Below are 14,917 nucleotides of genomic sequence, written 5' to 3'. Positions count from 1 at the left end.
GGATTGGGGGGGGGGGGGGGGGGCGGTGAGGAATCTCCTGCACATGCGCCGTGAGGCCGGTCTGACCGACCTTCGGCAGGGGCATTACCACCATGTTTTCTCGGGCGGACGTCGTTAGGGTCTCTGCCTGGGCCGTGCAGCTGCAATGGTATGGCAGCTTGCGGTAGGAACGGGAGGGCTGCAAGGGATGAAAGAGCTCGATTAGAGGCAAGGGGAAGCGGGTGGGAGCTAGTGAGCCAGAACTGGGGTCGCAGGGCAAGCCGGGCCCCAGGTCCTATGGAGGCCCTGGGAGGCCCGGGCTGCAGGAAGCTCCTCTAACTCTGCTTTTGTACATGCTTTACTAAGACATAATTCACCTATGTAAAGTGTACAATTCAACGGTGCTTAGTATATTCCCGGAGTTGTAAAACCATTACCACAATCCGTTTGAGACCATTTCATCATGCCTAAAAGAAACCCTGTACTCATTAGCATTCACCCCTTCATTCTCCCTATCCACCCCATCCCTTCACCCAGCCCTAAGCAACTACCCATCTTAAACTTCTTTCCTATTACAATGCAATACCATCCAATGTCCTTTCAACTGTAGCAAGTCTCCGGAACAGAGAAATAGGCCACACCCTTTGACAGCGCACTACCCAACAGCTGAGCAATACTTACAGGTCCACTCTAAATCCTTTCTTTCACATTCAGATTGCGTGTATCCCCGTATCTCAGACTTTTTTTGTTAAGAAAAGGAAGTTACTGCTAAGACCCAAGCTATAAAACCTTCACTGGTTGGCTTTTTTAAATTTTTTATTTATTTTTAGAGTGAGGGGAAGGGAGGAGGAGAGAGAGGGAGAGAAACATCCATATGAGAGAGAAACATCGATGGGTTGCCTCTGGTACATGCCCTGACTGGGGACCAAACCCGCAACCCAGGCATGAGCCCTGACCAGGAATCAAACTGGCGACCTTTTGCTTCGCGAGACAATACCCAACCAACTGAGCCACACTGGTCAGGGTGACAGCTCAGCTTTTATTAAAGGGCAGTGAAAGTATTACTCAAGCTTCTTAGCAAGAATCACTCTTACCAAGCATTCCAGGGCCTTTAAATAATCCAAACACTTTATCAGACTCTCCCTAGTAAGACACTCAAGCTAAAAAATAACTAAGACCCAAATACCAGTGTAAGCCTCCAAACCCATAAATCTGACCTCACCAAATAGCTGGCTGAATTCCAATAAAAAAGGTTGCTCGCTTGATGGACTATGAAGCTGCCTGAGGAAGCAAAGGAAAGCCAGGGACATGGTTTCAGGCATCCATGCCACGTCACTGGTTTAACAAACTGCAGGAAGGAATATTTTAGGGCAAAGCACCTCATGCCAAAGCTGAGTCTTGGGGTATAAAGATGGAGAGTAGCAGAAGCATGGCAGTGGAGAGCAACAGGGGAAAAACTGGGACAACTGTAATAGAACAATAATAAAAAAAGAAATTAAAAATAAGAGATGGAGCCCTGGCTGGTGTGGCTCAGTCAATTGAGCACTGGCCTGAGAACCAAACGGTTGCCAGTTGGATTCCCAGCAGGGCACATGCCTGGGTTGTGGGCCAAGTCCCAATTTGGGGGCATACACGAGATGCAACCGCACATTGATGTTCCTCTCCCTCTCTTTCCCTCTCTCTAAAAGTAAATAAATAAAATTTTTAAAATAAAAAAGAATGGAAAGTAGAGTCAGCAATCAAACTGAAGGCCTAATACAGTTCTGCACCTCAACTACCCAAATCATTCTGTAAGAGCTGGTTGGGCATCACCCCACAAAGCAAAAAGGTCGCCGGTTTAATTCCTGGTCAGGGCCCATGCCTGGGTTGCAGGTTCAATGCCCAGTCAGGGTACATATAAGAGGCAATCAATTATGTTTCTTTCTCATATCAATGTTTCTCTCCCTCTCTCCCTCCCTCCCCCTCCCTCTAAAAATAAATAACTGAAATCTAAAAACAAAAAACAGACCTCTGAATGATGCTCTTACCAGCTACCTTCCTGAGGTCCCCTCCTGGCATGGTGCGGGATCCACAGTCCTCTCTGAAGCCATCTTGAGCTGCACAAAGCCACCCTGAATGGCACTACAGCCCTACCCCCAAGGAGCCCACAGACATGGGGCAATTATACACCACGGAGTACAGACTGCTCAGCTGCATCACCAAGAACCCAGAGCGACACACAGCCTGTGCGCGGGCAAACACAAAGGGAGAATGTCAGTGAAGGCAGCCTCTTCTGACTGGGGAAGCGGGGCAATGTTGATTAGTAAGGTTTGTTCCTGTACAAGCTATGTTTCTATAAGATATGGTGCCCCACGGATCCTGGAGAGCTAGGAAACTCTGTCCTTTGCCCCTATTTGTGGTTTCTGTTTTTATGGGGTTTTTTTTGTTTTTTTTTTTTTTCAGAAAACGCATACAGTAAAATATTCCTTGCTTGTTGAAAAATAAAAAAGACTTAAGAATGCAAAGAGGCTATGTGACAAGGGCCTTCGAGATTGCCTGGCCAGGTGCTTTTCAAACTATACTCGCATCCTTTCTCTTTTTTCGTTTCTCTCCAGATTTGGGTTTCCTTTATGATATCATACGAAACAGGAGTTCTCAACGGGATGAGAGGATGGGGGAGAGATCATAGTAACTGACAGAAATGCAGAGTCCTACTGCAGGTGTCCTCCCCTACACACACACACACACACACACACACACACACTGACACATACGCTCACACACGCACACACACTCACACATACTCTCACACCCTCACACTCACTCACACACACTCACACTCTCACACACACACCCTTCCCCACCCCTAAGGCATATGCGCCTCTCTAAAGCAGGACTTGGGACAGTGTGCTCTGAAAAAGTTCCTCAAAGAACCTTTTTTTTAAAAAAATAAAAGTTCCTTACACATTTGCCCTGAGTAGTGTGGCTCAGTGGGTTTGATTTCTGGTCAGGGCACATGCCCAGACTGGAACCGATCAATGTTTCTTTCCCTCTCTTTCTCCCTCCCTTCTCTCTCTAAAAATAAATTTTAAAATCTTTTTTTAAAAAAGGTCCCTGAACAAAACAGTTTTACAAACACTCCCCTAATCCAACTCTAGAAATCAGGAAATGAGAGCCACACAGAAAAGAAGTGGCCACAGCCCAGGCCTCCCAAAGCCAAGCTAACACTCTTCGGCCAACCAGCCTGACAGCCTGGCAGATTCAGACCAGTGGAAGCAGCGTGGGGAGTGAAGAAGTCAAAGTAGGAAAGGGGCCCATGGAGGCTGTATCGGGGGCCTGGTCATGGTGTACAGGTGACTCGGGGTGCTGCAGAAGGGGACAGCGGTCAGGGGAGAGACCAGCTCAGCAGCTGTGGTCTACGGTCCCAGGCACAGGATGCTAGCAGAGGGGATGCGAGGGACATGAAGACAGACCACCACAGAGGTCCTCCCTAAGGGCATCCTGGGGACCATGCCTGGTTTGGAGCACAGTGACTGGGGAAGAAGGGGCTGCTGACAGGCCCTCCTGGAAGCCCAGGACAAGGGAAGACACTGTCCCAGGAGGACAGAGAAGGAATCCAGGAAACAGGTCACTGGAAAGAAAACTGTGCAGGAAGGGAGATCCTCCAGGTAGACGGGAAAGGTGCCCGCTGTGAGATGGAATAGTCTCCAAGATGGACCGCACCTTGGCCCCGGAGAGATCCTGAGCGCGCAAGGGAAGAACGATGTTGGAAGGGAATGTAGGTCAAGTCTTGCCACTGTCTGTCCTGCAATGGTAGTCCACAGAACATATGAAAACACCCACACACACCAAGCTACAGCTTCGGGAAGGAGAGTAACAGCCCCCACAATGAACATTTAGTAAGTGTTTACTGTATGCCAGGTACTGTGTTAACAACTTTCCATGGGCTGCCTCACTGAAGACTAACAACAATCTTATGGACCAGATATGGTTATTTTAAATTTCATTTCACCGATCAGGAAACTGATGCTAAGACAGTTAAATAGGCAGCCACATCCCACACAGTGAACAAGTAGCAGAGCTCTAATTCCACCGCATTACACTTAAAGAGGCAGCACTGGAATGTGTTCAAATGCTCGGTGGCATTTATGGGGCTGTCAGAGTCTTATAATTTAAGCTAAGTGATGTGATGAACAGCAGCTGCAGAAACACATGGCGCTGCCTTCGGTGCCTCCCCCACGCCTCCCCCACCAGGACTACTGAATAAACATAAATAATAGGTCAGCTGAATAGCTGGTGAGGAGCTAAAAGCCTTGGAGCAGAAGCTTTTCCAAAGCCTTGGAGCAAGAGAAACCAGGGGAAATGAGAAGCTGCCCACAGGCTCAAGAAGGCCAGAGAAACCGAACGGTGAAGCAGCATCCAGAGAGGAAGAAACGATCCTGGCCACCCTCGTGGCGCCCCAGGGTGGGGGGTGGACTCCTCTCACTTCATCCCCACGCACGTGTCCGGCCACCTGGTCCCAATGTGCCCATCAGTCTTTCAGGCTGCCCCTTTGGCCTGCCAGCTACAGCATCCTGCCCGTCCCCACAGCAGAGCCCACTTTAACGCTGCCCTTTCCGAGGCCTGCAGTCTCTGTGAGAGGCTGGGTGCTGCCGCAGACTCCGCAGCAGCCCTCCTCCGAGCTCGGCGAGAGCCTGCTGGGCCGTCCCCTGGCAAGTGGGCAGTGCCCGCCTCCGTGTGTTCACGCCATCTGTTGACTTGCCATCTCGTCATCAGAATGAGAACAACCTGAGTGCACAGACTGGTTTTTTTGCATTCCTAATTCTAACACGGTGCTTAGCAAATGGTAGGTATACAATCAATAATTCTTCCAATTCAAGTTATTGTTGATAACAGCATCTAGCATTTGCTGAGTATCCGCCTATGTCAGGTCCTGAACTGGGTACACTGAGTACTTCGTCTCATGCTCAAGAAAAGCCTGCGGCCGAGATGGCCATCCAAGGTTACAGGTGAGGAAAGGAAGTCAAAGGGAGCTGAAGTCAAAATAGAAAATGAATCTCAAGGGATTAAAGCAAAACAGGAATTCAGTTTTAAGTCTGGAAAAAAGGAGGAACAATGAGACTTTTCATCCAAAAAACTGGGCTCATTCTCTTCGGTGTTTTCTCAGGAATTTTAAAACCCTCCTAGCAAAAACAAAAGCAAAAACCCATTGTCTGAAACAGGGGTTGTCAATCTGTCACCATTGTGACCAAGCTTTTCTTGTGGCTGAAGCCTCTCCCTTTCCCAAGAGCAAACAACTGAGGACTTAGATGCCACCTCTGAAAGGCTGCCCACCAGCCAGGTCTACAAGGAACAATGAAGGACAGGGGCAGAGAAGGGAAAAGTGATGATGTTATTTTTAGGAAAAGCATTTATATATGAAATCAAAACAGCATGGTCTTGCAACTGCCTGTGAAATGGCTATTACTCCCAGAGGTAATTTGATTTTTCATACTCATATCTTTAGTAAACCATGGAACAGATGTGATAAATGGACAAAATTTGCCCCAGGACAGACAGATCTGTTAGAAATGAGGGAAAAGGGAGCAAAACAAGTACACAGAATGAAACCAGCAAAATGTCAAAGGCCGAATGTGAACAATGAAAAGTCAACTACTAAGTGTTCGCTTTAGTTGGAATTTTAAATATAATCTAATTGTTCTCAAATGTATAAAGGAACAAAGAAAAGAGGAAAAGAAACTTTTAGAGATAGTGAAAACTATTCTGAGAAAGAGTTACCACACAGTGAACTTCCCTGGCATACCATGGCAACCACCACCACAACTAAAAACTCCACCTTCCTGATACATGAGATGGGGAAGATTCCTGTATTCTAAGATTAATGATCAAGCCCTTCCCAGAAGCATCCCAGTGGCTCTGAGCAGCAGCTTCTGAAGAGCAATGATGACAGCCCACATCGACTGATGGCTGCCCGTGTGCCAAGTACTCTGCTCAGGGGTTGGCCTGCATAATCACACTTAACATTCATAAAATATTCACATATACCTTTCAGATGAGAGGTATTATTCTTAGTCCCATTTCTCCCCTAGAAATATAACTGAGACTCACTCACAGCTAGCAAGGGAGAGTGATTGACAAGTGTTTGCTTCCCTGAGAGTCACGGCACTGCAGGTATGCAGAGGGCACTCCAGGAAGGAGGAGGCCCTGCATCCTTCCCTTGGCTTCGCTCTCTCTGGGGACCCCACTCCATTTTTACCTCCCCTCTTCTTCCTCCCAAAGCAACAGAAGATTAGAGGTTATAAGAATTATTCCAGTTCAATCCTACTTCCCATCCTATCTTAAGAAGTTTATTTTAAATGATTCATTAAACTGCAAATCCAGTGTTCTTACATTCTTAAAAAAAGAGCAATCAGAAGTCACAAACATAACGTGATGAGAAACTAAGAGTGTTTCCTCGCTGGAAAAACAACTCAAAGTATAAGTTCTACTGACACAGATCTGTCAAACCTGACAACCACATGTAGGTCATAAAGTTTTACACATATTATGATTGCCCCCATGTAAGATACACACACATGAACAAAGCCTGGACATGCTAAAATATATATATAGAAATAACTGCTTTGGTTAGGGTAGCATAACTAAGGGTGACTTTATTTTTCTAACTTCCGAAGTCTGAAACTTTATTACAATGTCTTTATAGTGGTAAAAAAATTGCGGCTCCTAAAAATAGTTTCCTCTAAAGTACATTGTATAGGATGGTTTAACATGGAAGTAGTCCAAGAACATCAAACATCCTGTTGACGATATTCATAGAAAAATCTAAAACTTTAAATTTTTTCTTTAAGATTTTATTTATTTTTAGAGAAAGGGGAAAGGAGGGAGAAAGAGAGGGAAAGAAACATCCCATCCATGTATGGTTGCCTCTCGCACACCCCCAACTGGGGGCCTAGCCTACAACCCAGGCATGTGCCCTGACTGGGAATCGAACTGGCAACCCTCTGGTTCGCAGGTCGGCACTCAATCCACTGAACCACACCAGCCAGGGCTAAAACTTTAAATTTCTAAGTATTCTGATAACAGTCAGAGATGGAAGTAGGGTACTTAATGTCTGGCCCTAATGTGTTGGCTGTCCATGAGGCAGCTGTTTGATCAGGAAGTGTTGCCTGACATAGATTCATGACATCTTCTGATGCTCCATCTGCAGAGGTTGTGTGGTGCTGGATACAACCCAGGGAGATGCCGCAGGAAGCACATGCAGGAGCGGAAAAGCGGAAGTTTTGGACAGATCATCAGGCTAAAGCCACAGCTAAGAAAGTGATCATTTTAGGAAGAACTTTTAATGTCCTTTAATGACCTGTTAAACCATTACTAATGACCTCGATAAGCACAAGGAAAAAATTCTGCCACTAAAAAATTAGTCTGAAATAGAGAAAAAGTTATAGTCTTACACAGAAAAAACGTAATGGATCTAGATTTTGCTCTTAAAGGTAATTTTTATTGCTAGGACTGGGGAAGTAGGCCCATTTTAGGATAAGCCAATCTCTTCTTGTCACTAATCTATCAAAGTCATTAAAATTAGTGGTCCAATACAGTGGTATTCCACCACAAAATAATCTCAATCATTTCATCTGTTTGTATCCTCAATACCTAGAATAATGCCTGGTACTAGAAGGTGCTGAGTAAACACCTGTGGAATGAATTAACTGTATCTCCATGGGACCCATATCCACTCACAGTTACCTGGTAGATAAACAAAAGCCGAGACAGTGCTATTGAAGAACGCAAGTGAGAAAACACTCTAGTGTGCAAACACCAACCATGACTCTAAGCATGTTTCACTAATAATATGCCCTGTGACCATAAACATAAGGGATAAAAGAACGGCCTTGGAGTAGGACTGCCCTAGTTTAGGTCCTGGCACCACCCTCTGCCAGCTGTGACCCTGAGTACTTAACTCTTTGGGTCTCATTCTCCACATCCAAACACAGAAAAGGGAGGCAACAGTAGTTGGTATCCACTGCCTGAGGCAGTTGAAAGGATAAAATGAGCTAAGTAGAGCTCTAGGACACAGAACTACCTAATAAATATTAGCAATTTTTTAAAAAATTTTATATATACCCACAGTCGTATCACTGGGAAGAATACAGGATCATAGGTTCACCTCTCCCCACCAAAAGAAACAGCCTAAATGAGGACCAGGCAATCGAATGGATTCTTTTTCTTGAGGGATAAATGGGGGAAAAAATCAACTCTTAAATCTGGATTGTTTTTTGGACCCTTCTCAATCTTAATCTCTCTTCTTGCCTTTTCTTCCCATGCCTTCATAAACCTCTCCTGAGCGCCCATAAACCTGGCTTAGCCCCGACCACTGCTGGCTCTCAGGCCACTGTTCCTAACTCTGTTCTGCAATATTGCTGTGGCTGGGGGAGGACATTTAACCCTGAAGGGCCCTGTCATCTAGATCACCTTTGAAGATTTTGTGTACTTTTTTAGAGAGAGGGAGAAGAAGGGAGAAAGAGAGGAAGAGAAAACATCTATGTGCAAGAGAAACATGAACAGGTTGCCTCTCACTGTGCGCCCCAACTGGGAACCGAACCAACAACCCAGGCATGTGCCCTGACCTGGAATGGAATAGGCTACCCTTCACTCACATTGGCACAACGCCCAATCAACTGAGTCAAACCAGTCAGGGTGCACCTAGATTACCTTTAAATTCTCTTCAAAATCTAAGACTCCACAAATAAGAAATTGATAACTATTATTAGTACATTCACGCCAAACACTGACCTAAAATCTAGAAAATACATTTTAACTGTATTTGGAATACCACACAAACAGGGGCACAAGTACAGCAGACTCTGAAAGCTGGACTTTTCCTGGTCTTGGTTTCAGGGAACAACACACAAGTACCCTAAAGTTTTTATTCAACTTCCTTATCACAATGTAACAGACTATTATTAAATCAGGGTTTTCTCTTAGGGCCACTTAATGGTCCTTTACTTACCAACTTCTGGGTACTGGCACTAAGCATTTCTAATCACTATAAATTACCAAACCAGTGCTTATAATTTCAAGGTTACTGAGTTTTGAAGAATCAGAATGGTCACTCAGCACCAGAGAAGGTGACTAACTAGAAAAACATTTAACAATCATACTACTTTCTTTGGTTCTTTCTGCTACCTAACATCTCCCCAAGACACGATATGTCTCTGTTGAGGAAAAGGGTCAAATTAAAATGACAGGTTAACAACTGACATGGAAAGACACTTATGATATACATTTCTGGTGAAAAAGGCAGATTACAAAATAATATAATCAGCAATATTAATCTTATTTTGGTAAAAAAAAAATGTATGTATAGACCTACACACATCCAATAGGTTATACTCCAACTTGTTAATAAGCTTATTAATTTTCTGTAAAATATTTGTTTGCATATCTATATTTTCTTATTTTTCTACAATGAATAATGACACCTCCTGAAATTCAAACAGCTGTTTTAAGTAACAAGAAAAATGGATCTGGCACCCAAACTCTCAACAGATGTCTCCCTGAAGCAGAGCTCCGCTCCAGGGGTCCCCAGACACAGAGGCCCTGGGGCTGAGCCGCAGTGGGGGTGCTGAGATGTTTTAGGTTCCAGCCATCAAGTACCACCAAGATAGGTCCAGACCTCTCCTTCCTCAACTTCCAGAGCCCTCGGCTCCCTGCTTACAAGCTTTACTGATTTATAACCCTCTGGGCAGAGCTTACAAAACTGACCAAAGGTCCTACATTACAGTTCAGGATTTGAACTTTCACATTCGTTGATTTAGGAGGATCAATAACAGAAGAGCCCAAGTTACTCTGGCATAGACCCAATTTTAAAAGTCAGAACTAACTACTATGCCTCATTTTTAGGCTGTCCAATGCCAATCTTTTCTGATCACAAGAATAAAAAATAAGCTATGATGTTTAAAAGCATCATCTTCAATTCAAACACATTTTCCAGTTAAACATTTCTGGTTTTAACACAAAGTGCTGACTCCTTACAGATTCCCTGGCATATCAAAGGCAGCCACCGTTGAACCTCCCAAGATCTGGTCAGCCAAGAACAAGTTCCTCACCAGGCACAGGTATCATTATATCATAAGGCGTAAAGGTTGTTCTGGCAGCTCAGTGACCTACTAGCAAAAAGGTGTGTCGAGAAACTGATTTCCCAGCTAACAAAAGCAAAGTGCTTACAAAGAAGTGATAGGACAACATGCATCAATGGGAATAGAGATGAAGACAATAACACAGGAAAAGAGGAGAAACAGCAGAATGAGAGTCTTCAGAAAAGTCTTCCGAGGAACTCCTCCTTCTGAGCGAGCAGAATGTCACCAGACCCAATGCTCGCAGGGACACAGAAGCTGAGCCTCAAAGCTGCTCTCATGCATTTCCAATAACGTGATATCTCGCAAAAGCTACATACATACTTAAACACCAACTGCCTCCTCACCCCCTATTCACTTATCCTTTAAACACCATCCACAATTCACGTCACAGCCTTGTCCTCGGATTACAACAAAGAAGCATACAGTCTACACGGCACTATTTTCTCGCAAGAAAACAAAACTGCCAACTCTAAGGATCTGAAAAATGTGACCACTTCAGGCCTACTGTGGTTCTAAACCACCCCCCTACCCTAATTATCCCTCAGAAGAGCTGTAACAGGCGCTCCGGGCAAAGAGGGAAAACAAGTCTAATTACAACATGTGTACTTGGTGGATGAAAAATATGAACATTCTTGAACTCTGGCCACATTTCAGAAGACTTTACACTTGCCGTTTACCTTCACTGAAGAGGAACGGTTTAAAGATCAGTTGTACTTCAACCAGGGGCTCTACCAAAAAAAGATACAGAGAGAAATGAACTGACCACAGCATTGCCCATGACACTAAAAGGGAAGCCAGCTGAAAATGCAAAAACGAGCCTGACTTCTTATCAAGCATTTGCAGAGGAAGAGGAAGTGGTTTTTATTTTATTTTAAAATTAGGACGAACAATAAGACCCATTTCAAGAGTACTCGCCACGGGAGGAAACACACATTTTGAATGTGACGATACATACACATAGTCTTACAGACACATTTCCGGATGCAAACCCCTGATCCACAGCCCGCCTGCCTTTTCTTTACAGAGATGGGTGGTTGATGCTTCTGCGCATTGCTGATAAAAGTGCTGGAGAGAGGAGCAGAGAACAACTTCAGGAACCCAACATGAGAATGTGTCTAGAGGCATCTGGATGGGGAACCAGTGCTCAGCAGGCCCTCAGCACGGCCTCCCAGCTGTTACCTCTCCAACCTCCTCTCCCATGACTGTGCCCCTCAGCCCCTGGGCTGGCTTCTCTGAGGCTCCCCCAACACTCCAGACTCTTTCCCCTACCAGTACCACTTGTTCCCTCAGCCCCCAAGCATCCTTCAAGTCTTTGCTCAAATGCCATCCTTGCAAGGAGAAAAAAGTGACACTTTTCCCCGTGAGACTTAGCACCTTCCAATAACACATATAATGCACTTATATCTATTTTATCTATTGTTTACGCCTCTCTCTCTCAAAGAAGCTGCAGGAGAGCAGAGATATTTGTTTTGTTCACTGATGTGTATCCCAAGCGTTTAGAACAGTGCCTGGCACAGAGAGGGAGATCAAAAAATAATCTCTGAATGAATGAATGAACTTGACAGTAAAAATCCAGGAGGAAACCAAGAGGCAGTGGAAAGGGTGGCGGTGAGTGGGTGAAATTAAAGGAGGGGAAAGTGACAAAGGGGAATTCACAAGGGAGAGGCCAAGGCTGGCTGAGGAGGGGCCGACCCAGAGTTTCTCCCCGCAGTGCTAACGGGGAGAGACCGCGCACAGTATCCCGCCGGCGGCATCAAACGGCGCTCTTAGGAACAGGCGGCTGGGACAGGAGCTCTGAAGATTCATGAAAAATTCCCAGGACAGGGCGTCAGACTCCGGGCAGGCCCCACTGGGGTCTGGACCACCCAGCCCCTCCCCTCCCGCACTGCCCAGAACCCCAACTCCTCTACAGTGTACCCAGGGGCGGCCCGGGGCGCCGCGCCTTCCGCGCTCGGGCCCTTTCACCTGGTCGACAGGAGCCGGGCCCTGCGCTCGGGCACCTGCCTGCCCGCGCCAGAGGTCCCCACCCCGACCCACCGGAGGCCCCAGCGCGCCCCTGCGGATCTCACCCTGCCCGGTTCCCCTCCTGCACACTCCCGCCGCCCTCTCCGCAGCAGGGAAAGGGATCCCGGCGCCCGGCGCCCCCCGCCCGGGTCGCTCCAGCCGGACGCCCTGCCCGCGCGGCGTCCCCTCACCTCGGGGCGCACGTACGACACGAAAGAGGGTTTCAGCGCCTTGGTGCCGCCGCCACCGCCGACTACCCCTTTCCCCAGCATGCCACCGTTCTGGGAAGCAGCGACGCGCCGGAATAGAGGTGGCCGTTCAGACTACAGCAGCAGCGGCGGCCACCGACACAGGCGGCTGGGGCTCCGCCCATCCCCAGGGCCGCGACGGCCGCGGCACCGCCCGCATCCGGCTCCGCCGCAGACACCGCTCGCCCCGCCCAGGTCCTCGGGCTCCGCTCACTCCTGAGCGCTGGGAGATCGCGGCCGAAGGCCACGCCCCCTCCACTCGCGACAGGCGAGTCTGACAGGCGGAAATTCTCTGTCTGAGATGGGCTCTATTTCACCCTCCTGCGGCAAAGCCCGCCCCCCTGCATTCTCTGATTGGCCAGAGGTGCTGCCGGGCCGAGCCCCACGCCATGCCCTGTCTTGAATGAACCTGGAAAGATGTTTCCTCTGACCAATCCAGAGAGCGTTTCCTCCGGACTCCTCGGCGATTGGATAGCAAGAATGTCGCCGTCGTCCAATGATCCTGCGGTAACTGGGTTGTGACCAGGGGTTCAAGGCGGTTGTTGTCTTCTTTCCTCGTCGTTTTGGAATAAAACTTCCCGAAAGTATATGTCGAATCTCCCCGTGAGTTCCAAATCCACATTAATGACATTCAGGTTTATTATTTTAAATGTAGAAAAAAATGAGATAAACCAAGAGTTATTATATAGGGCCTTGTCGATCTCATTGTCCAAATTTTTGTTTCTTTGTGTTTCTCTCAATATCAAAAGCCCTTAAGAGACTTCTCTTACCCACTCTCCTAAGTTACAGATAAAACCCTCGTTTTTAGTGAACATTGCAAAGAAAATTCATTTAAGTAACACATTTGGCCCAATCATTATTAGGCACAGATGAATAATACACAACACAGCTTTCAAGAAATTCAGTCTCATGGAAAACACTAATAAGTATTTGCAGTTAATTTATTCTGTGTCAGGAACTAATACTCTTACGCTCTTCATTACCACGTGCCCCCACCCCACTGCTCCTCCCAAGCAACTCCAAATAAACATAAAATCTAAGTGATGAATGATTTTAATTTTGCAAGCACGGTTTCAGGACGTCGTGTAGCCTTGTTACGGGACCTCAAATGCCAGGTTCTTGAGCCTCAATGTCATAGAAATGAGAACTGAACTCAGTACAAGATCAAGCAAACAGAATTTATTGTGGACGGCTTATATAGGGGACTTGAGATGGGTGTACGGCTTAGAAATGAGGATGAGATCAGTTGTCCCTCGATTGTCATCTGGAGGCAGTTGATCCTAAGGTAGTCACAAGCTGTTATCCACAGTCAGCGGACCACTCAAAGGGCCTATAAAAGAATGCTTGTGCAAATGTTCTAGTTACTATTTAATTGACAAAACAACTATGTGGCAGAACATAATGTTAAGAAAGGATGTTATCATCGTATATTCTTTCCTTTAAGGATGTGATTAGGTTCATCTTAACTACGGAATTTTATTGAAAGCAGGGAGTCATAGACCTCTAAGATGGAGTTCTTTGGGTCGAGATGGAGTACCCCTACACTGTCTCAGCTTCATTTCCAACTATTCTGAGCACATGTTTACTTCCTTTTCAAAGGACTCTGAGTTTCCATGATCTTCCACCGCAGTCAGTGTGTTAGTGTGCGTATCTGTGGTCAGGACTGGCTTCTTGGACATGAAAACTAGTTCTGTCACAAAGGGCCCGCACTTAGAAGGGCTTGGTGTTTAATGCTCCATGGTTGCTGCCTTGAAATTCTGAGTCATTTTGTCTCTGAATTCACGAGTTTTTTTCTTTGTTTGTTTGTTTGTTTCATGAATGGCTCTTTTATTTATTTTAATTTTTCTGCCTTTTTTATTGTTGTTCTTTTACAATTGGCCTCATTTTGCCCCATTGCTCTCCTCTGCCCCCTCTCCCACAGTCAATCCCCACCCTGTGGTCCTTGTCCATGGGTCATTTATACATGTTCCTTGACTAGACCCTTCCCCAGAATTTGTGGGTTTTGAGTGAAGTGTTACGGGACAATAGGGCAGACCTGGGGTCTTGGAGCCTCCGCTCCTGAGAAGTGCCACTTCCCGTCCTTTCCCCACCTCCTCGCAGGGGCCCACTACACCCTGGCACCCTGGTCCTCCCCAGCCAAACCAAGACTGCTGCCAGCCTCTGTGAGGGCAGCAGCCAGGCCTCATTGCCCGGGAGGGATGAGGGGGGAACCTCATGTTCTGCTATTGTCATCTGCCCCGCGCCCCGATGGGTGCCTGGATATCGACTAGGAGATGATCAGGGTTAGGTACAGTCCCCCCACTCATTCCTGTATCTCAGAGATAAGCAGCCATGCCTGCCCTAGGCTGGCAGAACCATGGCGACTGACCGGACCCCCTCTCACTCACCCCCACTCAAATACTTAGTGTGGCCAGGTACGAAGGCTCCACTCCCTTGGGTGTCACCCACACCCTGGGAATTGATTTCTCTGCCCTGGGACAGGACCCCACATTTTCATCTTGCACTGGGCCCTGCAAAACTCATAGCTGGCCTTGCCCCACCTTTTGTCTATATCGCTGGGCAAGTTACTTC

The 14,917-nt window shown here is 46.7% G+C and overlaps 1 protein-coding gene across 1 annotated transcript in view; it reads right to left on the bottom strand.

Annotated features, from left to right (window-relative positions):
• Nucleotides 1–12,549, bottom strand: part of MTMR12 (myotubularin related protein 12) — a 59,334-nt gene extending 46,785 nt beyond the window's left edge. The window contains exon 1 of the mRNA XM_090276195.1: nucleotides 12,290–12,549. Within this exon, the coding sequence (XP_090132321.1) occupies nucleotides 12,290–12,370 (81 nt within the window). The 5' untranslated portion in view covers nucleotides 12,371–12,549. The remainder of the gene's footprint in view (nucleotides 1–12,289) is intronic.
• Nucleotides 12,550–14,917: the final 2,368 nt, after the last annotated feature.

The sequence above is a fragment of the Furipterus horrens genome, unplaced genomic scaffold, assembly GCF_987537825.1.
Source record: "Furipterus horrens unplaced genomic scaffold, mFurHor1.1.pri manual_scaffold_5, whole genome shotgun sequence".
NCBI lineage: Eukaryota > Metazoa > Chordata > Mammalia > Chiroptera > Furipteridae > Furipterus > Furipterus horrens.
The sequence above is the reverse complement of the archived record's forward strand: the minus strand, read 5'-3'. Positions and strand labels throughout refer to the sequence as shown.